This window comes from Podarcis raffonei, chromosome Z (genome assembly GCF_027172205.1).
Source record: "Podarcis raffonei isolate rPodRaf1 chromosome Z, rPodRaf1.pri, whole genome shotgun sequence".
Lineage (NCBI taxonomy): Eukaryota > Metazoa > Chordata > Lepidosauria > Squamata > Lacertidae > Podarcis > Podarcis raffonei.
Genome location: NC_070621.1, coordinates 18,112,107 through 18,136,225, shown reverse-complemented (window position 1 = coordinate 18,136,225; position 24,119 = coordinate 18,112,107). Strand labels below are relative to the sequence as shown.

The following is a 24,119-nucleotide window of genomic DNA, read 5'->3' as shown; positions in this document are numbered from 1 at the left end:
GTAAATAGTATTTAATAGTATTAGGAAGAGCTTTCTGACACTAAGAATTGTTCAACAGAGTAACAGATTACATCAAAAGGTGCTTGACTCTCCTTCACTGGAAGTTTTTAAGCAGGGTTTGAATGGCAACCTGTCAGGGATTCTCCTGCTGAGATTCCTGCATTGCAAGGGGTTGGACTAGATGACCCCTGGAGTACCTTCCAACTCTACAATTCTATGATTCTATGATACATAAGCTTATTTAAATGCATTATTTAAATATCTATTTAAATTCCTCCTAATATATGCATTTTTCTACGTATTGGTTGGTTTCGAGAACCCCACAGCAAAATTCAGAGAAGTGTGATTTTTCGAAAGGACAGCTGCATTTTGGTTTGCCATAAGCAAATAACCATATTTTTTGCTCTATAGGACGCACCAGACCATAGGACGCACCTTGTTTTAGAGGGGGAGAACAAGAAAAAAATATTCTCCCCCTCTCTGCTCAGCGCCCCTTCAGCCAAGCAGCAGGAGAAACGGAGCCCCTTCCATTTCTCCTCCTGCTTGGCTGAAGGGGCGCTGCACAGCTCTCCCTCTCTGCTGAAGCCAGGAGAGTCTTGCTCTCCCGGCTTCAGCAAAAGGAACCCGAAGCCTGCGGAGCGCAGTGGCTCTCCCTCAAGCCTTCAAAGCACAGCGCAAGTTCCCGCTGGGCTCCGCAGGCTTCGGGTTCCTTTCGCTGAAGCCGGGACAGCAAGACTCTCCTGGCTTCAGCGAAAGGAACCTGAAGCCTGCGGAGCCCAGCGGGAACTCGCACTGCACTCCGAAGGCTTCAGGCGGATATCCCTGAAGCCTGGAGAGCGAGAGGGGTCAGTGCGCACCAACCCCTCTTGCTCTCCAGGCTTCAGCGAAAGCAGCGCGAAGGCTCCAGAGCGTGGAGGGAGCGCTCCCTCTGCACTTCAGAGGCTTCATGTTGCTATCGCTGAAGCCAAGGAGCCTGCATTCGCTCCATAGGACGCACACACATTTCCCCTTAATTTTTGGAGGGGGGAAAGTGCGTCCTATAGAGCGAAAAATACGGTAGTTAGCTTATTATGAAAAATGTAAAAGAAAAATGGAATGACTCCTCCATCGCTAGATGGGGGTTAAACCTCCCCTAGTATAAGGTCAACAGACACCTACCAACAGGGGTGCCAACTTGAATAAAATATTGTGGGGGCCCAGCTAAGCTCCGCCCTGCATAAGCGATCACATGATGCAGTGAACACACACCATTCAAATGGGAATGCCCATCAACTTTGTGGGGGTCAGGCCCCCTCAAATATTTTATTGTGGGGGCCAAATCTGCCACAGCCCCTAGGAGTTGGCTCCTATGCCTACCAACTGAAGCTTGCAGCTTCAGTCCTGTTGTGTGTATGAGCAGAGAGACAGGATTCAGGACCTCACTTTCCTCCAAAAGCAGGTGAAACATAAATAGTGAGTCAATAAACCCTCTCCAGCTATCTCTCAGTGCATACCAATAAATAGCAAATAGAAACAGCTGGAGGATCTTATAGCTCTTGCTCCATTGGAAAGGAGATAGTTATGTTAATATATTGGCCCATTAGGTTGGCACTTACTGTCCAAAGGCCGGCTCTAAATTTCTCGCCTCGAATAGACTTCCAGCAGTTCAATGAGAGAAAACCTCGTATAATAGCTGGGCCTAACAAGACACAGGCTCATTCTCAAAACAGGCCCCTTCCTCAGAATTGGTATTTGGAGACAGCTGGCATTTATCTGCAAACAATAGGGAGGGCCCACAGGGTGAGCTCATACTGCTTTTGGAAGTTGAAGGACATCAACTTTGGTTCTGTGGAAAGGTCAAGAGAAATGTGCCTCCCATGCCCTCACCCCATCAGCTCCTTGGGTTTTATTTTGAAAAAGTTAAGGTGATAGTCCTCGTGTTTGCTGGAAGAAGTCAGAAAAATCTAAAGGCGTGTAACCAAGCTCCTTTAAAAAGCCCAAACTTATTTTTTATTCTAAACCCCCTGGATCCAGAACCCTGAAAGAGATTTTTTTTCCGTTCTGATAATTAATCTGGCAATGCTGACACATGCACACACACACCTGGCCCATAGCTGTCAACTTTTCCCTTTTCTTGTGAGGAATCCTCTTCTGAATAAGGGAATTTTCCTTTTTAAAAAGGGAAACGTTGACAGCTATGCCCTGGCCAAAACAAGAAGAAGCTGTTGAACTTTATCACCACAGATTCAGGTCAAGCCCCTCCACTGCCCATTGCTATCTCCAGGCTTCAGTCCCTTACCTGTGAAAGTGGGCAGTGTATTTTGCAAGTTCAGCGCATGGCAAAAACATGAGAGCTTGCAAGAACAGGCTTTGCCCATGGAAAGCTACATAATATTTTTTTGCAAAATCCAATCCATGTGCAGGTTGCTTCAGAGCAAAAGAAGAAGAGGGAGAGCTCTCTGCCCATGAGGAGCTTACAATGAAGAGTTTTGACAGCGCAGGGAAAATCATTAGTTAGGAAATCATGGAGATAAATAAGAGACATTATCACTTTTCACCCGACCACAACATACAAACCCACCAAGTTACTCTTGCCTAGGGATGCAAAAACCTGTCCATTTCTGTTTCTCAATCTTCCAGTCTTAAATTCAGTTCCACATGTTTCCACGTCAGTATGCTTCTTCATTTTGTCAAATTCTTATAAAAAGAGCCAGGCACTAAACCCCCCCCCCCTGCTCAGGGCAGCCTCTCCACATGCCGCCTGCCACCAGTTTGGGACTTCTTCAGGGTGCTGCCCACGTCACCAGCAGAGGATGCCAATTTGGAGTCATGGCAGCTGCCCCATGTCCCACAGTGGAATATACTCCACTGTGCAACCTGAGCAACCAGAGGGAGGAGAAGCACCTCTGGCAGCAGCAGTTGCAATAGGCACCTCTGGAGGGTTCATCAAGCCTTGGGGGAGCAGAACCTTGATTCTCAGTCAGTCACCGAAAAAGGTGCCCTGACTTTTTGAGGTGCTCTCAAATAGATAATCTTCAGATGCAAAATGAATCTGGCGCCCAGCTAATTTTGAACCCTGCTTACAATCCAAATCGGCCAAGCCAAATCATCCCTTAAGCCACTGGTCTTCAGAAATTGATTAAAAAGTGGGTCCTTGATCTGATACCTGTTCTGGACTAGGGATGCAAAAATCTGTCCATTTTGCTTTCTCATTTTTACAATCTCCACATTTCACATCTGTTTGCTGGATCAGGCCTAAGAGGGCCCATCTACTCAGCATCTTGTCCTCACAGTAGCCACCCAAATGCCCTGCAAGCAGGATCCGAACACAAGAGCAACTCTTCCCTCCTTCAGTTTCCAGCAACTGGTAGGGTCTAAAGTCTGTTGTCTAAAGTGCTGGGATACACCACTGACATGACCGATGAGAGAGAGAGAGAGAACAGTCAAAGGGGGCCCCCAATTCAGCTTTGCTTTTCTGCCCCAACCCCTTGCACCAAGCCGATCCCCCAGATCCCAGTGTCCAGCCCTGTGGAGGAGGAAATAAAGTTGCAAAGGGTAAGCAACGCAAATGACTGACTGAAAGAGAGAGACAGACAACAAACCCTGGTGATAAAAGAGAACTAAGGAAATGTAGCTCGGTGTGGAAGGTGGAAGCAAAGGCGTCAACAGCTCTGAGCTCCTCGCCCACATGGCAAGTGTCAACACATTCACCTTATCCAGTGGTGCTTTTTGGGGTGGGGGAGGGAGAAGGCAGAAAGAATGCAAAACCCTGGCCCAGCTCCAAGGTTTTCTCCAGCAGAACAGAAGAGAAAGAGAGATGTCATTCCTTGCACTCTAATTGGCCTTCCCCCAATTTTTGCTCCATTCCTTCCTTTCTGCACCATTTCATGCTTATTCTGCTACGAAGCCAGACAATTGCTTTATAACTCTGGGGGACAGTTTGACCGTCTGCGAGCCAGACTGGAAGCAGGCGCACAGCAAATGCGGGAGAGGCCAAGCTTAGCACCCATTGGAAGAGCTGAGGAACGGCTTTTGTTTTTAAATAATTGTCTCTTCCTTTTTGCCAAAGCTAAAATTTGTGTGTATATGTACATATTTAGCACATATACATATAACACACACACATATATCCTTAATTTGATAATCCAGGCAGAAGGGGAAGGGCCTTAATGTTTTGAAATAATTTCATCTTCCTTTTCAGCAAAACAAAAGTGTTTTATGTTCCTGACTACAGAATCTTGTAACTGTAGAATTGGAAGAGTCATTCAGTCTAACCCCTCGAAATGCAGGAATCAAAGCCACAAAATCTCTGACCTGATGGCTTTCAAATCCCTATTTAAAAACCTCCAGCGAAGGGAAGTCCAACGCCTTCCCCTGCCAAAGAGTTCTTACTGTCAGGAATATGCACAACCTGCAGATTTAACACATAGAATAAGAGAGCAAGAAGAACGTCCATTTAAAGAAGACTGGAAAACATTTATTGAATATATGGAAAATAACTGTATACAGCTGAAAAAGCGGACAGGATGTAAAAGTGGAAAATTTATTTGAATGGTTATCGTAAAATATGCAGGGATGCATGATATATAAAATGACCCATGGAAACAAAAGAGGGGAAGTCATTGGATATTTTAAAATTTGTAAAATGCTTTTTTCAGAAGTAAAATTGAAAGTTTAATTTTAAAAAATATTAATAAAAAAGAGTTCTTACTGTCATAAAGTTCTTCCTAAGGTTTAGAAGGAATCTCCATTGTTGTCATTTGAATCCATTGGTTTGGGTGAGTCCTACCATCCGGAGCAGGAGAAAACAAGTTTGCTCCATCTTCCATGTGACAGCCTTTTAGATATTTGAATATCTCCTCTCAGTCTCCTCTTTTCCAGGCTAAACATACCCAGCTCCCGCAACTGTTCCTCATAAGGCTTGGTTTCCAGACCATTAATCATCTTGGTCACCTTCCTCTGCACACATTCCAGTTTGTCAATCTCCTTCTTAAACTATTGTGCCCAGAACTGCGCCCAGGACTCCAGCTGGGTTCTGTCCAAGGCAGAATAAAGTGGTACTTTTACTTCCCTTGATCTGGACATCAGACTTCTATATTTCTATCTATCATCTATCATCTATCATCTATCATCTATCTATCATCATCATCTATCATCTATCATCTATCTATATCTATCATCTATCTATCTACTTTATTTATCCAGTTCCCAACTTAGCCTACCTCACAAGGTTGTTGTGGGGATTAAACAAAGTGCGGAGAACCATGTTGAGTTTCTCAGAGAGAGAGAAAAGTGATACATGAATTCAATAAATAAGTACAAATAAATATGCAGGCCATTTCCCCTAATATAATACATTATTTTGACTACTTTCCCTAACACACACATATCTACCTGCACAGTTTTCTCCATTATTTCCAACCAAAGAACTGCATCACAACTCTGGAGAAGTGCAAATTTTGCAGGATAGCAACATTTCACTCCACATATTGTTTGAGGAAGAGCAAATCATGCAGGCTTGTGTTGAAATGCCAAGAAAGCCAAATTTGTTCTGCATCCCCTAAGTCAGGAAACCAGCCTGGAATTTCCTGCAGGAACAGAACATGTACATGGCGGAAGACTCAATTTTTAAAAAAGAAAAAAGAAAAGAATAATGTGGACTAGCATCAACATATTTGGACTTGACCTGCAAAGCTGGCTTCAGTCTAGCCCTACTTTGAATGTGACTCCATTCTGGTCCTCTTCTCAACGATGTGTCACCTGACTTTCACACCCAAACTCAAGTCTGGCTCTTGGATAAACACCCCTGCAGGTGCCTTGAAGTCTGTAGGAGGGGGCCGTTATTTTGCTCTTTCCCTCTCTTCACATCCTGCAGCCCATCAACCTGCTCGCTCCCCCGCCCACATCCATAAAAGCATCTGAAAAAGCAGCACCATTGTGGGGAGGGAAACACCATAAACTTTTTTTTTTAAGGCAGAGAAACAGCTGGGAAAGCCATTACCCACTTTATGGGCCCCCAAGATCAGGGCTGCCCCTTTCATTTGGGGGGCGGGGTGACCGTCTGCAGCCCCAATAAGGCCAAGGGGGGCGGGTCACCATAGTTCACAGGAGGTCCAAATTCAAGACTCCCCAGAAATAAAACCTGACCTCTAAACAGAACAGGGAAGATGGACAAAAGAAAACTTTCCTCAGCTGCCATAAAAGTAGTTTATGGCAAAAAAACACACACACAAAAACCAAGCCAAGTTTCTCCTTTGAAAGATGCAGCATTTGATCCATTTCAGTTCCTAAAAGGACATCAAAATTTTGTTGGTTCTGCATTTGTAGGAACTGAATCCTTTAGTTTAGCAGCCCCAACATTTTGGCGCTCCCTGCCCATCGCTACTTGGCAGGCGCCTTCACTGTACTTTTTTCAGCACCTGCTAAAAACATTTTCATTTAAACAAGCTGCCCCAGATGTTTAGAATGTTGGTGTGAGTTTTAATCGGTTTATAGTCTATTCTTATGTGAATTTTTCAACGCCTTACATTATTGCTGTTTATTTTTTCTTATTGGTTCATTTGGGGGGGGGAGTTACAATCAAGTGGTGTATAAATTTTATGAAATAAATAAAAGGAAGGGGAGCCTGTGACTCTTCAGCTGCTGGTGGGCCAACGACCATCAGCAACCCCAAACCATGATGATGGATGATGGGCAACATAAGGACGGTCACAGATGATCCGCATCACCCCTCCTTATGAATGAAAATCAACTGTGCTGGAGCTTAAAAATTAATATGCAAAAGTTTAAAAGGCGCAAGGAGATCGGATAATAATATATTAAGGATGGAATAACAAATAAAGTGAATAACGCAACAAAAATAATAGCAGGTAAAGAAGATCGCACACAGGTGGAGGGAAGTACTGGGCTGTGGGGGAGGGAGGTGAAGGGTTAAAGATTGGTATAGGATTTAAGAGATTTAATTTTTTATAAAGATTCTATAAGGAAAGCAGAAAGCAGCAAGAAATATCAAGTAAAGGTATTGGAGAGGAGATCAATGTAAATGAAAACATGAGACTTATGGTTTTGTTACATATGATTTTATTTCGGAGTTGTCTTTATTTTGGAGTTGTTTGTTGTAAAGAATGTATATTATGCAAATAAAATAATCAAGGGAGAAAATATGGGGGGGGGAATGAATGAAAATCAACTCAGTACTTCTGATCATGTTTAAGGTACCATTTCTTCTATGCCCCCCAACCCCAGTTCTCACACAAGCTCCTTCTGTCCCTTGAACAGGACGGGAAAGAAAGAAAGAACACACGCTTCTCCTGAGGAATGCGGAAGAGTTTTTACAAAAGGGTATCTTTTAAAAATAGAAAAATATTATTGATCATAGAATCATAGAGTTGGAAGAGACCACAAGGGCCATCGAGTCCAACCCCCTGCCAAGCAGGAAACACCATCAGAGCACTCCTGACATATGGTTGTCAAGCCTCTGCTTAAAGACCTCCAAAGAAGGAGACTCCACCACACTCCTTGGCAGCAATTGATATGCTGAGCAATGTTTTAAAAATGTATCTGTAATAATACATAAAGTGCCAGCATGCTGTAGTGGTTAGATTGCTGGACCTAAGAGACATGGGTTCAAATCCAGCACTCAGCCATGAAACTTGGGAGTCAGTTCCTGCCTCTCAGGGTGACCTGCCACATGCAGTTGTTGTGGGGATTAAATGAGAATCTGAGAGAAAAAGGTCCAACATTCCAATCTGGCCATGAAGCACCCCAGGTGTGTCCAAGTCCCTGCCTCTCAGCCCGAACCACCTCACAGGGTTGATGTGGGGATTAAATGAGGAGGAAGAAAATCAATTAGCCCACCCTGAGCTCCTTGGAGAAAATGGTGAGATATACATGCACTAAAAGAAAAAAGAGAGGAAATGCTTGCACCTGTGGAATGCGCTAGTTGGGTACTGCCCTAAGGGGTTTGCCATTGTCTTCGAGATAGTGATCCCATTTCAGTCCCAAAAGATACTTGATGCCATCCTTACTTGAAAGCATTGTAGTAGTAGTAGTAGTAGTAGTAGTAGTAGTAGTAGTAGTACAGTCATACCTCGGGTTGAAGTAGCTTCGGGATAAGTACCGTATTTTTCGCTCTATAGGACGCACTTTTCCCCCTCCAAAAATTAAGGGGAAATGTGTGTGCTTCCTATGGAGCGAATCCAGGCTCCTTGGCTTCAACGATAGCAACGCGAAGCTTCCAAAGCGCAGAGGGAGGCTTCGCGTTGCTTTCACTGAAGCCTGGAGAGCGAGAGGGGTCGGTGCGCACCAAGCCTGAAGCCTTCGGAGAGCAGCGCGAGTTCCCGCTGGGCTCCGCAGGCTTCAGGTTCCTTTCGCTAAAGCCAGGAGAGTCTTGCAGAATCCTATAGCGGCCCAGAAATTTGATGTTTGACCACAATGGAGCAGAGATCCCCATCTCCGTGTCAATGTGCTGATTCTGCTTTGATTTGGGATTTTCTCTCTCCAAGACCTGGCATGGAAATGGCATTGCCCATTGCCAAGAACAACAACTGTAATGGATACCTAAAATCCTGGACTGCCTCTTAGCTCTTGATAAAAGGTAGTTTGCTAAAGAATAAAAAGTATGAAAGGTTGCCCCGGGCTCCCAGCCAGCAATGCAAAACTCTGGGACCCATTCACTCCGATATCCCTGAATATTAGGAATTGCAGATGGTGTCTGAAACGGTAAAGAAGCGCTCGGCTGGATCAGGCCAGTGGCCCACCTACTCCAGCATCCTGTTCTCACAGTGGCCGACCAGATGCCCATTATAGGAAGCCCATAAGTAGGACCTGAGCACAAGAGCAGCCCTCTCCCCTCTTGTGGTTTCCAGCAACTGGCATTCAGAAGAATTGCTGGCTCCAGCTGCGGAGGCAGAGAACAGCCATTGTGGCTAGCAGCCACTGATAGCCCTCTCCTCTGTGAATTTGACTCTAAATCCTCTTTTAAAGCCATCAAAGTTGGTGGCCATCTCTGCCTCCTGTGGGAATAAATTTCATAGTTTGCACTGCATGAAGAAGGACTTTCTTTTGGACTGAATTTCCTTTAGGACTGATGGTGGCAATCCCCCCCCCCATAGGACTCCCTTCCTATTGAGATCAAGCAAGTTCCTTCACTATACAGTGGTACCTCTGGTTACGTACATCATTTGTTTCGGAGGTCCGTTCTTAACCTGAAGCACCACTCCCGCTGTCACCGCACAATTTCTGTTCTCATCCTGAAGCAAAGTTCTTAACCCGAGGTACTACTTCCAAGTTAGCGGAGTCTGTAACCTGAAGCGTATGTAACCTGAAGCGTATGTAACCCAAGGTACCACTGTACTCTCTTCAGTGCCTATTAAAAGCATTCTTCTTTAGACAAGTCTGTCCAGATGTTTACAAAGTTGATATGAGTTTTAATCACTTGTTTTAACTTTTGGAATGTTTTAAATTATTGCTGTTAACTTTTCATATTGATATTTTTACTGTTTTAACTTTTTTTGTAAAACTGCTTTGAGGTTTTGCTTTGCCTTTTTTTTTTACAATCAAGTGGTGGTGTATAAATTTTAACAAACAAATAAAATATTTTTTATCCCTCCTTGGATATTCCAACATCCAGCTTTGCTGGGTGTCCATGAGATCTTGCACTACAACAAAGAGAGGAAAACTTTTATCTATGAAAGGCCTGGACCACACGTTTGGCCAGAGATGTTCTCACAGTAAACATTTTAGGGGGAGAGGGGCAATATAACCCGGTTCCTTCCAGAATGCTTGGAGGTGTGTGTCTGTGGAGAGGGGGCTGCTAACTTGCAGTCACACATGCAAAGGCACAAAAGGTGGCTTCTGAGATACTGGAGGCCCCAGCACTGCAGGGCTAGGCAGCACTATCTGGTTTTGAAGAGCAAAGCAAACATGAAGAAACATGTTTAACCTATGCTGTTGACATATAAAGGGGGATTTAATCTTCCCCCCTTTTTTTCTTCTAGTTCTTCTTAGCAATTGCTGAGTTTTGAACAAAATAGTCCCAAGGGCAATTCTCCCCTGTGAAAACAATATTTTAACATTTCATTATGAAATTGCAAGATTGCCTACGCAGAAATGGAGAGCGGGGTGGTGATGGTGCAGAAACCAGACCTTTGTCCAGTTTGCAAGCATGACGGCCACACCAGTCATCCTAGTTCAAAACCAGCTTTCAGGAGGACAAGGACAGTCCTCTCATTTTGCAAAGCCCAAGGTCCACATCCCTCCATAGACAACCTTCGGGCCACTTGGTAAAGCAGAGGTGATCAACTTCAGGATCAAACCATTGGCCCATCTAGTCATAAGAAGATAAGAAGAGCTTGCAGGATCAAGTCCATCTAGTCCAGCATCTTATTCTCACAGTACCCAACTGGATGCCCTAATGGGAAACCCTCAATCTTGACCTGAGTGCAGCAACATATCCTTTCCAGTAGCTGGACAGGAAACCCTTGGGCATGGTTCTGCTATCACAGCCGGTCTTTTTAAGAGACTGGCTGCTGGATCAGGCTAAAGAGGGCTCATCATTGTCCAGCATCCTGTTCTGAGGTTGGCCAACCAGATGCTCCAATGCAAAGCCTTCAAGCAGAACCTGAGCACAGAACACTCTCCTGTCCTGCTGCTTCCAGCAACTGGTATTCAGAAGCAGACTGTGGAGGCAAAGCCACAAACCTGAGGCACATCCATGCCCAATGGCTTGGCTGAAGGCAAACCCTGACTCACAGAAAGGCAAAAAAATGAAGTCTAGATGGGGTTTCACTGTGTGCCTTAACCACACTCTCACTTTCAGGGTGGAGGAATACCAAGAATCCAGGAAGAGCGGATGCCATCCTTTTGAGCTCTTCATGGGTTATCTTGAGGCACCTCTTCTCTACACACACACACAGACAGACAGACACACCGCAGCAGCAGCACAAAAGAGAGAATTATTCCATCATACCCACAACACATGACTCAGTTGCCTTCCAAAAACTTGGGAGTTGGGAGACTTGGGAGAGGAAAAAAAACAGCCAGAAGATAGCACTGTAATTGGGCGTGGTTGGGAAATCAGTCTGAGGGGGCCATACAGACAGAGAAATGACCACAGTCTTCTGCCTTTGGATGGTAAGGTTTTTCAGTTTGTGTCCACAACTTTCTAAGCAACCTTCCAGAGGCCATGAGCCAGTTGTGGGCAAGGCTAGAGGAAAAGGTGAGCAGAGGAGATGTGAATTTTATCTTTGTGCAGTAGACTAGTTTCAACACCCACACGCCTCCTCCATCCTCTGTCCAGACAAAGCAAAAGGCATCATCACAGATCAAGGACACATCGCAGCCAGACAAAAGCAGTTGTTAAGGAGCAGGGGCAGAGAGGGGTGTGGTCTAGGAAGAGAATGTGGCTTGGGGGATGCCCTGAGGGCCAGGTAGAGCATGCTGGAGGGCCACTTCAGCCTCCCAGGACTCGTGTTCCTCACTCCCTGCCTTCAAGACCAATGCATTTATTATGACGTAAGTTTTCATAGACTCAAGCCTTCTGCATCAGATTCTAAAAACTTGCAGGTACCTAAAGGAGAATATTGTGCTTGCTGTTTCATAGAATCAAAGAATCTCAGAGTTGGAAGAGACCCTGAGGATCATCTAGTTCAACCCCCTGCAATGCAGAAATCTCAACACAGAATTATAGAAGAGTGGGAAGGGACCCTGAGGGTCATCCAGTCCACCCCCCTGGAATGCAGGAACATGCAGCTGTCCCATACAGGAATCAAACCTGCAACCTTCGCATGATCAACACCAAGCTCCAACCAACTGAACTATTTGGGGGCTCGTATGTGTGTGTGAACCCTACTGTCAGTGAGCATAGCCACTTTCTACTGAGTCAGACCCCTGGTAGCTGACTGGTGGCAGCTCGCCAGGAGTTCAAGCAGAGGGGCTCTGCCTACCCTGTCCTGGAGATGTCAGAGAATGAACCTAGGACCCTTCTGCATGCAAAGCAACAATTCCCAAAATAATAAAGTAATTATTCTAGTCCTCATCATTCTGGATAAAGGGTTCAATTGAACTGGAATGTAGGGAGCTGCCTTATCCTGAATCAGACTACGGGACTTTCTAGCTCAGTACAATCTGCACTAAGAGTGGCAGGGGATATTTGCAGCCCTACCTGGAAATACAGATGAGGATTGAACCTGGGACATTCTGCATGCAAAGCAGGTGCTCAGCCACTGAGTTATGCTCTTCCTCCAAACTAATAGCCCAGTCCTCATGCTTCTAAATAAATAAGCTGTCTCATATTGAGTTCGCCCATTGGTCCACTGAGCTCAACGCTGTCTGCGCTGAGTGGCAGAAATGGGTCTCTGCCTTTACAGTCAGGGGACCTTCTCAGAACCTACCTGGAGATGCAATTGGCAACTGAACCTGGGACATTCTGTATGCAAGAGGAAAGCAAATTCCTTGGAGGCTGTAGAAGGAGGGTTTTATCCGCACAGTTCACACATTTTATTCGTTATTTATTAGGCATTATCATCTCTCACGCTTTCATCTTACCATCTTAGGGCACATTGCAAATCGATTAAAGATGCAAAGGACCAAAGAAACAGGGCAGAGTGAATAAAAATAAGATCAGATCATGGGGGGATACAATGAAGACAACCTTTGTCACTGATGCAAAACTTTGGGACTAGTTCACTACAAAGTTTACTATCATGAATGGAAGGAATCAAACCCAAGGCAACACTTAAAAAACATAAGGCAAACTTGCTGGTTCAGGTCAGTGGTCCATCTAGTCCAGCATCCTGTTACCATGGCCAACCAGGTACCTGAATGGGAAGCCCCAAAGCAGGAGCCCTCTCCCCTTCTGCAGTTTACAGCAACTGGTATTCAGAAGTGTTGCTGTCAGTCAGAGCATAGCACTGTGGCTAGTGGCCATCAATTTGCCCTTTCCAGTGGCACCAACCCTGGTGGTTAAGAGATTATTAAGAGAAGGGTGCAAATGCAGCCCCCCACCCCAGCTATCTCCAAGTGCAGCACATCATGAGGCAAACCACAGAAAGAGGCCACACTGAACCTACTTCTCAGAACTTTTATCATGTTCAGCAGTGAGCATCAACCAGGAGGTGGGGGGGAGAGAAGAGAGGGAGAAATCCAGACAGTGGCAAAGACTAGCAAGTCAGAACAGGGCTGAAAAACGCTTGAAACTCTTGTCATAAATAAGGAAGAAGAAAAAAATCACAGGTGGAAATTAATTTGAAAGGAAAGGAAAGGAGGAAAAGGAGGAGGTGTAAGACTGGGGGTGGGAGTGGTGTCGGGGAATCCCCTCATCATCCAATATTTCTGTCAAGACCAGGCTCCTGGATCAAGGCTGGCTGTAACCCTTACAGACTTTGTAAATAGTCCTGCCAAATGCATTGTGCTTTTGGGGAGATTTTTGGGAGGAGAAGATGCATTGGAAATAGATTTAAAGAGAAATAAAAATTAAAGGAGGGGAGGAATATCATGGGGGTGAGGGAAGAGCAATAGGTATGTTCTTTAAAGTTACAGTTCCAGAAAGATGCTAGGATTCAGGATTTGCCTTCCCTCCAAGGGGGGCGGGATAAAAAAAATTACAAATCCCCCTAAAATCCAGAAGTGGAAACTGTTAACCAATACAGTTTTTCCTGCTTAAAAAGCCCGCCCCCTAAAATCACAAGGAGCTGCTTATTCTGTTCAGAACTCAAAAGTCAAAACGCAGAGCTGGACTGGGAAGTTAGCTGGATCACTTTTCTGCTATAATTCTTTTGAAGAGAAACTTTCCCACACCGTGGTGGGATCACCGCCGGAGTTTTGCAACAGTTGCAAGATCAGGCCTTTTTCCTCTCGATTTTGAAAGCCTCTTTCGGATCTCTCTCCCTCCCCCTCCACTCCGCCCCACGTTCAATCGCTCAACCCACTGCCAACTTCCAAAGGCGAAAAAGGAAACGCAGCCAGACCCGATCCCAGAAACGGTGTCTTCCCCTCAAACAACAACAACAAACCCATTCCCTCCCCCCAGCAATTAAGAGTAGGGGTTTTTTTGGGGGGGGGATGCATGGGCTCTTCCTTGGACTGTCCCAAGACGCTCCATGCAAATTTGCAGAGATCACTTTTGTAAAAAAGCATTTAAAAGAAAAATCAAATGCAACACAACAAATCGCCGTGGCCTGCCCTGATTTGCCCATGATTTGCACCGGGAGAGTGAAAACGACGAGGGAGCCTTGGTGAAATTGACAAGGCCGCTTCTTTGAAATGTTATCAAAGGGGTTTTCGCTCCTGGCCACCCCCTTTCCCCCCCCCCCTAGAGAGCGAGCGGAGAGCTCGGACCTTCTCTGTGATCAAAAGATCGGCTGCGTAATAAAGACATTTTACCTCCCCCACAACACACCCCATTTCCCAGATCCCTTTCCACGACACTCAATATTGTGTCTCTCTGTGTGTGTGTGTGTGTAACACTGGCAACATAGAGATATTACAATATAGCTTTGCATTTTTTCCCAAAGCGGCCCCTCTCCAGCTCCCCACCACCACCACGCCGCCCCGCTTTCCTTTTTTTAAAAAAAAAAATAGAAGCCGAGGAAAATCAGCCAATAAAACTCACCCAATGGAAGAAAATGCTTGGTGTCCATCGTTTCTGGTTTAACTCATGCCAAACGCGATTTGTGGGAGAGCGATCGGTGGAGGAATTTCTTTTTTCTTTTTAATTAAAAAAGGAAGAGGAGCAAAGAAAGAAGAAACCTCACAGGACCAAAAAAAAAAAAAATCAAAGCCGGAAGAAGGGTTTGGGGGGGGGTTCTTAGGAGGCAGATTTAAGTGATTTTTTTTGCCCCCTCTCCGCAAGAGGGCTGTTTGGAGATTGGTTTGTTGATTGGGGGGGTCTCCCCCCTTTCGCCCCTCTCTTTCCTGCTCCTCCTCTACTCCACCCCACACTTGGAAGAAAAATAAAAAAGATGAATGTGACTGTCTCTAGGTCTGGATAGGAAAACGCCGCCAAGAAAGTCCCAGCGAGAGGCGAGTCAAAATTCCGCTCCCACGGGGTCCGCGCGAAGCCGAGACGGAGGGAGTTGTTGCAAACTCACCCAACAATATAACTAAAGTACTCGGGTGTGTGTGCGCGCCCGCGCGTGCCCCGCTCTGTTTCTGTCTCTCTCACTCACTCGCTCACTCGCTTTGCTGCTTCTCCCCTTCCACCGCCCGCAGCTGAAATTGCAAAAGGGACCCCGCCAAGGGGTAACCTGACGGCCGACAGGTCTAGCAGCGACGGGGCATTGTCCGGGTCTCGGGGCGCGCGCAGCTGGGATTTGAAGGAGGGGGAGTTTCGGAGGGGGAGATTTCCTAGGGACCTTAGGAACCAACTCCTACAGCCAGGCTCCCTTCGTCCCCCACATAACATACTTGAGGGGGCTTAGGGGACCCCAAAGTTTGTGGGCATTGCGAGTCAAATGGTGTGTTGCCTGCCATGTCCTGTGATCGATTATGCGTGGCGGGGCTTACCTGCCACACACCCACCTCAATATTTTATTCAAGTTGTCACCCCTGCTAGGGACATAGGATGCTGCCTCATCCTGCATGCAAAGCTTAAGCCCACCAACTGAGAACTATAGGGCCCTTATCCTAAGATTCTAGTCCTCATCGTTCTGGATGAAGGGCTGCCATAGATAGAAACAGTGGAAGCTGCCTTCTACAGAGTCAAATCGTTGAACAACCACCTCAGTACTGTCTTCACTGACTAGTAACAATGGCTCTCCAGGGTTCAAGGTGAGAGTCTTTCCCAAAGGTGTAGTGGGGGGGCTGGGGGCTGCCCCGGGCACAGTTTTTTTTGAGGGTCACAGGGAGGGCATCTTCCTTCTCAGCCACCCTCCAGCTGAGAGGGTGCCTGAGAAGGCTGCAGCAGCCCAGGTGCCCGAAGACCCCAGCGCTGCTTGCAAAAGCAGCTTGGGGCTGGGCTTGCAGGGTTCCTGAACCGCCATTTCCCTCCCAGCTGCCCTCCAGCTGGAGGGTGCCCGAGATGGACACCCCAGCTCCCTGCAAGCCCAATGCCACCCCTGCGAGTCTCACAAATCAACTCTGGGTTTGCAGGGCGCTATGAATGTGCCCCTCAAAGCCAGCCAGCCAGAGAACCAGGGTCACTCCAGCGGCATGCCCAGTGTCCACGGTGTGCTGCGCATGCCCTGGCACATGTGCACCTGCCCCAGGTGCTGAGGGGAATGCTCCACCACTGTCTCTTCCCTCAGCCCCACCAGGAGATGTCATCAGGAATTCGACCTGGGACCTTTCCTGTGTTGTCCACAGGCTCCACCATCAAGTGATAAGCCTTAAAAATGAAGTTAGGTTCTAATCCTCATGGTTCTGAATTAGGGTTGGTTTGGCATCTGTCCGTCCCATGAGACAATGGAGGAGTGCACCTTTGGGGATGAAGTCAAACTGCTGGAAGGTTACAGTGTCCACTGTGGCTGTAACTGCTGCTTCTTGCATTATCATTGCTGCGTTTTCAACATCAAAGTGACCTCTCTGGGGTGTAAGCCTGGACAGTGCGCATGGAGGTCCTGGGCTGGTCAGATGACAAGCAATACATTTGGCACCAACTTGGCTGCAGGAGTTGCCCAAAGGAGGCATACAAGGTGCCAGCCATCCACTTTAGGGACTCTGCTCCAGATTTGTGTAGGGTTTACTCCTTTGCCTTTTCCTCTCCCAAAGATGTCCCACAATGCAGTGGATAGAGATTATTCCTCAGGGTTTACTCCCAAAGCCTTTGTCCCTAATGAGTATAGCCACAAGGCAGCAGAGGTTTAAGGCCAGAATTTTCCTTCTAGGTTAAACCTCCAACCTTCCCAGATTGAGGAGCTCCTTCTGCCCCTCACTTCCCTCTCCAGCACATGCAGAAACCATCTTCTTGATTATTAGACACAGTATCAGTCTCAGCTCCTCAATCCACTGGACCCTGTCTTTGCATGCAGGGGGTAAACAGGTCCCTAGCTCAGATTTTGAGACCCATCGGCTCTCCTCACCTGGCTTAGCTGGCCAATTGAATTCATTTCCCAGGGTGTGGCTGCTGTCACATGCCAATAGCTTCTAGGAGCCACAGGTGAGAGCTGAGTGCAGGGTGGGGTCCAAAGGTGGACAAACTACCCCAGATGGAGCATGATGTGTTCCCCCTGCCCCAATACACCCCAGGTTGTGGCTGAATTACATATGACCTAGAAAGCTCCCCACAGTTTAAAGAACAGCAACCACTCCTGACATGGAGAAAATGAGTCTGTCAGCATTGGTACACTCAGGGCATGACTTTAGGACTCAAACACCATCCGTGGCTCTGCTCAGCATAAAGAGAACAGAATGCAGCAGGGTTGGCTTGCCCCATTTTGAAAGGAGGAAAGTGATAGACATTGCCATCTCAAAAGCCTATGACACCTAAGAGATGTATTTGGGGACCTACCCAACACTCTAGATTGTACTCTGTTTTTGATATTCTATCTTTAGATTATTTTAACCTGCCAAGTAGTTACAAAATCTAATTGATAGATTAATACTAGTATTACTGCTGCTGCTACTAATATTTATCTGATCCACTTTTGGGGGTGTATGGGGTGTTAGGGCAGGGGCAGTACCCCTGGTGGGGGAGGCAGCAATTATGAGTTATAATCTCAACCTGAATGGCATAAGGTATGAGCACTACGGGTTGCCTTCGTTGGTGGAAGAGATCATCATGTCTCACTGGTCAGCTATCGTCCACCTTAAGCCAGGCAGCCCCCAGTCAATAAGGTGCTGATCCGCCACCGTCCACCTGCTACAATGAATGCTTAGAGCTTACAGTATCACTTGACAAGTGGACCAAACCACTGCACCAGGTAAAAGAATAAAAGAAACAAACCCTCTTGTGCCTAGAAAGCTAGAGTGTCAGGACCATGTGCCCTAGCTTGTCCATGCTGCAGGTCAGCAACTCATGGAAGATGGCCATCATTGACCATGAGCTGAAAGCGCTCAACATTGACATTGTCACTTTACAGGAGACCAGACTCACTTTGAATGGCTGCCTTGGAGAAAGGACCACATCCTCTTCTGGCAAGGAGGGCATCCAGAAGACCTATGTATCCATGGCTTCTCAGTGAGGAACTTCCTGCTGTATTTGATAGAACTGCTAACTGACAATGCTTGCTTTCCCTTTGCCTCTCAACCACCTCCAATCTGGTTAACATATTGAGTGTCTATGTTCCCACTGTGTGCTCTGACATACAAACCAAGGACCAGTTCTACAAGGAACTAGACCAGGCTGTCAGGAGGGTCCCAGGCTTCCTGCTGGGAGGTTTCAATGCCAGAGTTGGGGGCGATCATCAAATATGGTGCAACTGCGTTGGTCACTTTGGTATTGGCAGCATGAACAAGAACAAAGGCTGCTTGAGCAGTGCTTGTATCACAGCCTCTGCGGCACGAACATTATCTTCTCTACCAAGACAAAACACTGAATGTCCTGGAGACATCCAGGGTCACTGGCATCAGCTAGACTTGATTGTAGCCAGGGAATTGGCACTGAACTTGTTCATGTTGCATGGAGCTACCACAGTGTTGATTGCTACACAGATCACACTCTGGTGATGAACAAAATCCTTATCCAGCCACAGGGGGCCCATAGCACAAAGCAGAAAGTGCGGCCTCAAATCAACACTGCCAGAACAGTCATACCTGAAATTTGTGAGTACTTCTCTGATTCCATTGAACAAGCTCTACTGAACTACTCCAGAGATATTGTCAAAACAAGGGGGAACCACATCAAAGAGCCAGCCTTCAACACAACTATGTCCTTCTTTGGCAAAAGAGAACAACAGATCCTTGACTGGTTGGAGGCCAACATGAAGGACATGGAGCCTGTTATCATTGCAAAGCATGAGACTCTTGTGAACTACAAGCAAACACCCCGTGAAAAGACACTTGCTGCACTGAGAAAGTAAAGGATTTAGTGCCCAGCAGATTGCCAGGCAATGTGTCAATGACTACTGGCCAGAGGTGCTGGCTTACAAGGGCGATGGGGGGGGTCATTGCATGTGTGATGGCAGGACATCAGAAGGAGCCGGGGGTGGAGCCAAACATGGTGGCTGCGCAGCTTCAATGACCAGCGGCTCATTGCCTTCTCCTGGTGCTGCCACCGGTAGAAAGCTACTTCAACCGTTCTCCCCCTGTGCAGCAGCACGGGGAGGAGAAGGAAGTGGCCACTGGAGCTCTTCACCTCCATGCTTTTGGGACATTGGGAGAGAGCTGGCCCCAACCCCAAAAATATTGAGAGGACCCAAAAGGGCTAGGCCCCCAGGAGCTGGTGCCCTGCTAAAGCTGTGTCAGAGCATCCAACTCACTGCTCACCTGCGTTGCTCACAAAATGTATACAGTGGTACCTCGGGTTAAGAACTTAATTCGTTCTGGAGGTCCGTTCTTAACCTGAAACTGTTCTTAACCTGAAGTACCACTTTAGCTAATGGGGCCTCCCACTGCCACCGCGCCTCTGCCACGCAATTTCTGTTCTCATCCTTAAGCAAAGTTCTTAACCTGAGGTACTATTTCTGGGTTAGTGGAGTCTGTAACCTGAAGCGTCTGTAACCTGAAGCATCTGTAACCCGAGGTACCACTGTACAGGCATAAAGAAAGCTTTTGGACCAACACTCAGAAAAACACCACCTCTGAAAATCTGGTCTGGAAAGCTCACCACAGACCACATCAAGCAGATGAAGTGATGGACAGAGCACTATCAAGAACTGTACTGATGGGAAAATATGGTCGTTGACACAGCGGTTGACAGCATCCAGACTCTGCCTCTCTTTGAAGAGCTAGAAGTCCCTCCCTCCCTTGATGAGCTGAAGAACGCCATCAACTCTCAGGCATGTGGTAAAACCCCAGGACAGAATGGAATCCTAACTGAAGTGCTGAACACCGGCCTCAATTCCTCTCTCATGACGCATCTCCACAAGAGTTGGAAGGGGCCACAGGTGACAGCCATGACTGTAACAACTACTGTGGAATCTCCCTGCTGCATACTGTGGGGAAAGCCTTTGCTCATGTAGTTCTCAACAGATTACAGTCACTCACTGATAGGGTCTATGCTGTCAATGCAGCTTTAGAGCTCAGAGGTCAACAGTCAACATGATTTTGTCCCTGCACCACCTACAGAAGAAATGCTGATAGCAGAGATGCCTGTTGTTCATCATCTTCTTAAACCTGGCAAGGCTTTTGACCTCATCAGCCAAAAAAGACTCTTCACACTGTTTAGTAAGATAGGATGCCCATCTTAGCTCCACAATATGATTGTGTCCTTTCACAAAAACAAGTGCTACACCATCCAATATGAAGTCTCATCCTCAGATGCCTTCCCTATAAAGAGAGGTGGGAAATAGGGCTTTGTTCTTGCCCCAACTCTCTTTGGCATATTCTTCTCTCCTGTTGCTCACCTATGCCTTGATTTTGACTGAAAATGGTATGTGCTTCCATTCAAGGAGCAATAGAGGTCTGTTGAACCTGGCATGTCTCCATGCCAAGATAAAAGTGTGATGGGTCCTTATCTGAGAGACGTTGTTTGCAGATGACACAGACTTGACAGTGCACTCCAAGGAAGCTCTACAGTCATTAGCCATTTTGCCCAAGTCTGCATGGAGTCTGGCCTCACGATCAGCCTGGCAAAGACCAACATCTTGGATCAGGATGTTGCCAGCACTCCATGCATCAACATTTGGTGACCACCTGCTTGAAGTAATGGATGATTTTGCCTACCTGGACTCTACCATAACCACCAAGCTTTCCGTTGATGCTGAGCTGGACAAATGTATTGGCAAGGCAGCTCTGGCAATGGCTCACCTCTCCAAAAGGGTATTGGAGAATGTGATGCTAATGTCCATACCAAGATGAGGTCTACCAGGCTTGTGTTTTGAGCATGCTGCTTTATGGAATTAAGTTGTGGACAACTTACACCCACTTGAAGTGATGCCTCAGTGACATCTAGGCTGGCTAACATTTTGCTACTGAAGGTAGCTGCTTAATCCTGGAGAGCTGGCTAGCAGCCTGTAAAATCTGGCTGCGAGAGGAATTTCCGACATGCTACTAGCTCTCACATTAGTAGAGGAGATAAGGAGATGTCCGTGGGCCCTTCACAAAGCAAAAATGGAGATCTTACAAACCATTAAAAAAAGCAGGAGACAAAGAACACAGCTGAACTGAGATTTGAACAGGCTGGAGATAACACGGCGCCTCCCTTGTGAGAGGGAGAAGGGAGTTTGAGGAAGGAATTTGCTGTACAACAACAACAATTTGCTGAACAATGTGAGGCATTAAAAGAGCTCATTAAAACAAAATTGGAACTAAGTATAGCAAGAGAGGTACCATCTGAATGCAGGTTACCACCAGGAAGATTAGTCACAACACAGAGAACAGTCTTGGCTTTTGTTGCAGGTGTGGAGGCTGGGACTTGGAAAAGGGAGATGGACAGGTCCATCTTTGCTGACAGTCTGGGTCCCATGCTCAACACCTGGGGCCTGAAGGGCCTCTTCAAGCTCAAGGAGGGGGAGCACAAGGGCCTGCCCACTTTCTACTGAAGGGCCCAGTTCATAGCTGTCAACATTTCCCTTTTTTTAAGGGAAATGCCCTTATTCCAAATAAGATTTTCCCTTAAAAAAAGGGGAAAGTTGACAGCTATGGCCCAGTTCAGCCTCTCCAGACATCACCCTGAACCAGGTGCTGCCTGAGGAACCCTTGCACAAAGAATTATGAGACAAGCTGGTTGTGTATCTGGAGGTGCGGGGAATAGTGCACCAGTTTTAATGCTTTAATGGGTTGACGGCTGTTTTAAACTGTCTTTAATTGTGAAATAATTTATTTTTATTTTTATTAGGGAGCTTTACAGGGAGCTGGCCTCAGGCACTAGGCTTGTTGGCAGACCAACTCTGCATTATAAAGATGTCTGCAAATGAGACATGAAGGCTGGCAACATGAATCCTGCCATGTGGGGATGGCCACAGGACCTGGAGAAAGACAGTCAGGTTGTGTATCCACAGCAGTGACCAGGGGAGGAATGACTGCTGGGAGGAGGGCAGAGATAAGAAACGCCATAGTGCACCTGAAGCAGTGAAACCGAACACCTTCATCTGCCCCAGCTGCAATTAAACATGTCTCTCCTGTATCTGTCTCTACAGCCACAGCAGGCACAGTAACTCTCTAATAGCTTGACTTTACCTCCGAAGGCACACTCTTCCATTGTCTCCCAAGACAAATGGAAGCCAACTAACAACAATATGAATCACTTCCTTTAAGATACTGAATCAATTTCATGGTAAAAACTTCAACGGTCAGAACAATTTAAAAATTATGGTATAAAGATCACTTCTAAAATGAAATAACAGTAATCCTTTTAGTAATGATATAATAGCAATAATAAAGTTCAGTCTCTAAAATTTGCCTAAATGCAACCCTGCCTGTCCAGGTTTTTGCAGCCTGGGGCCTTCTGAATGTTGCTGGACTTACGACGCCTGCTCCTTAACATGCTTGACCACTGGTCATGGTGGCTGCTGGGGCTGACAGGAACTAGGAGCCCACCAACATCCAGAAAGTCACTCCAGTCTTGGTAGACAGCCACATGATCCTGAATGCCTGGGGGGGCATGTCTGTGCTTACCCTTGCTGTACTCCCATATTTTGTTCCCTGACTCTGAACACTGGTACTATTGTGGCTCACAGGTGTTGAGTACCACATCATTGATATAAAGCACATGAAGCACTTTGCATGCCAGGTGTGTGTTGTACAAATCCTAGTTAATAATAATTAATAGCATTCTAACTTGACGGTAAGTAGATCTTGTACCTGCAGTGTAATTAATTACTTTGCTAGCTCTTCTGACAGTAAATCCACTGATCAAGTCACATGGAAACTATTCTCTCCATTTGGGCCTGGGAATGGCAACCTGGGGAACCTTCAGACTCTCTATTCAATAAGGACAAATATTAGGTTCTTCATTTAGGCAGGAATAACCAGTTGCACAAATATAAGATGGGGGACACTCAGCTTGACAGCAGGAACATGTGAAAAGGATCTGGAGATCTTAGTGGACCACAAGCTTCACTTGAGTCAACAGTGTGATGCAGCAGCAAAAAAAAAAAGCTAATGCTATTCTAGGCTGCATCAACAAGAAGTCTAGTGTCCACATCAAGGGAAGTCATAGTACCACTCCATTGTGCCCTGGTCAGACCACACCTGGAGTCATGTTTCCAGTTCTGGATGCCACGTTTTAAGAAGGAAGTTGACTGGAACATGTGCAGACTGAGATGGTGGAGGGTCTGTAAATGCGAGTGGTTGAGGGAGTTGGGGATATTTAGCTTGGTGAAGAAAAGACTGAGAAGTGGTATTATAGATGTCTTCAAATATCTGAAAAGCTATAGCATGGAAGATGGAGCCAGCTTGGAGGGTAGGACCCAAACCAATGGACTCAAATGAAAAGAAAAAAAGTTTCCAACTAAACATTAGGAATAACTTTCTGAAACCAAGAGCCATTCGACAATGGGTTGGACTACCATGGAAGGTGAAGAGCTCACCTTCTTTGGAGGTTTTGAAACAGAGGTTGGGTGGCTGTTGGTCAGGGATTCCTTAACATTGCAGGGGGCCTTCCAACTCTGCAACTCTATTGTCCTATGATTCTACAAGCTCAGGAGATGGAGGTCTCTCCTTTCTTCAGGGTTTATAAACAGAGGTTGGATGGCTATCTGTAGGAGATTCTTCAGCCATGATTCCTGCATCTTAAGGGGGAGGACTAGATGAGCCTTGGGAGTACTCCCCCACCCTGCAGTTATGTGCTTCTATGATTCTACCATTTTGCCCCCAAAATTTGAGCATGATGTAGAAAAGTGGGCTTGAATCCAACTAAGTTCCACTCAGTTCTTCCTCAGAAAGGAATGACACTATGGTAATCATGCCTATTGACTTCATCGGGTCTACTCTGAGAATGGCTGGCATTATATACAACCCTATGTGGTTGCCAGGGCTTCCTTCCCAAAGCTCACTGCATCTATGTTCCGCCTCCTGCAGCCTTCCTAGTAACCAAAGTAAATTCATTCTCTCCTGCAATTGCTTGTCAACATATTGGAGTCACACGGCAGAAAGGTTTGTGA

General features: G+C 46.4%; 1 protein-coding gene across 6 annotated transcripts in view; it reads right to left on the bottom strand.

Annotated features, from left to right (window-relative positions):
• Positions 1 to 14,825, bottom strand: part of RXRA (retinoid X receptor alpha) — a 122,371-nt gene extending 107,546 nt beyond the window's left edge. For all 6 annotated transcript variants that reach the window (XR_008328420.1, XM_053373302.1, XM_053373304.1 and 3 more), the window contains exon 1: positions 14,591 to 14,825. Coding sequence is in view for 5 of the 6 variants with exons in the window: in XM_053373302.1 (XP_053229277.1) it covers positions 14,591 to 14,618 (28 nt within the window). In the remaining variant the exon portion in view is untranslated. The remainder of the gene's footprint in view (positions 1 to 14,590) is intronic.
• Between the last annotated feature and the right edge of the window lie 9,294 nt (positions 14,826 to 24,119).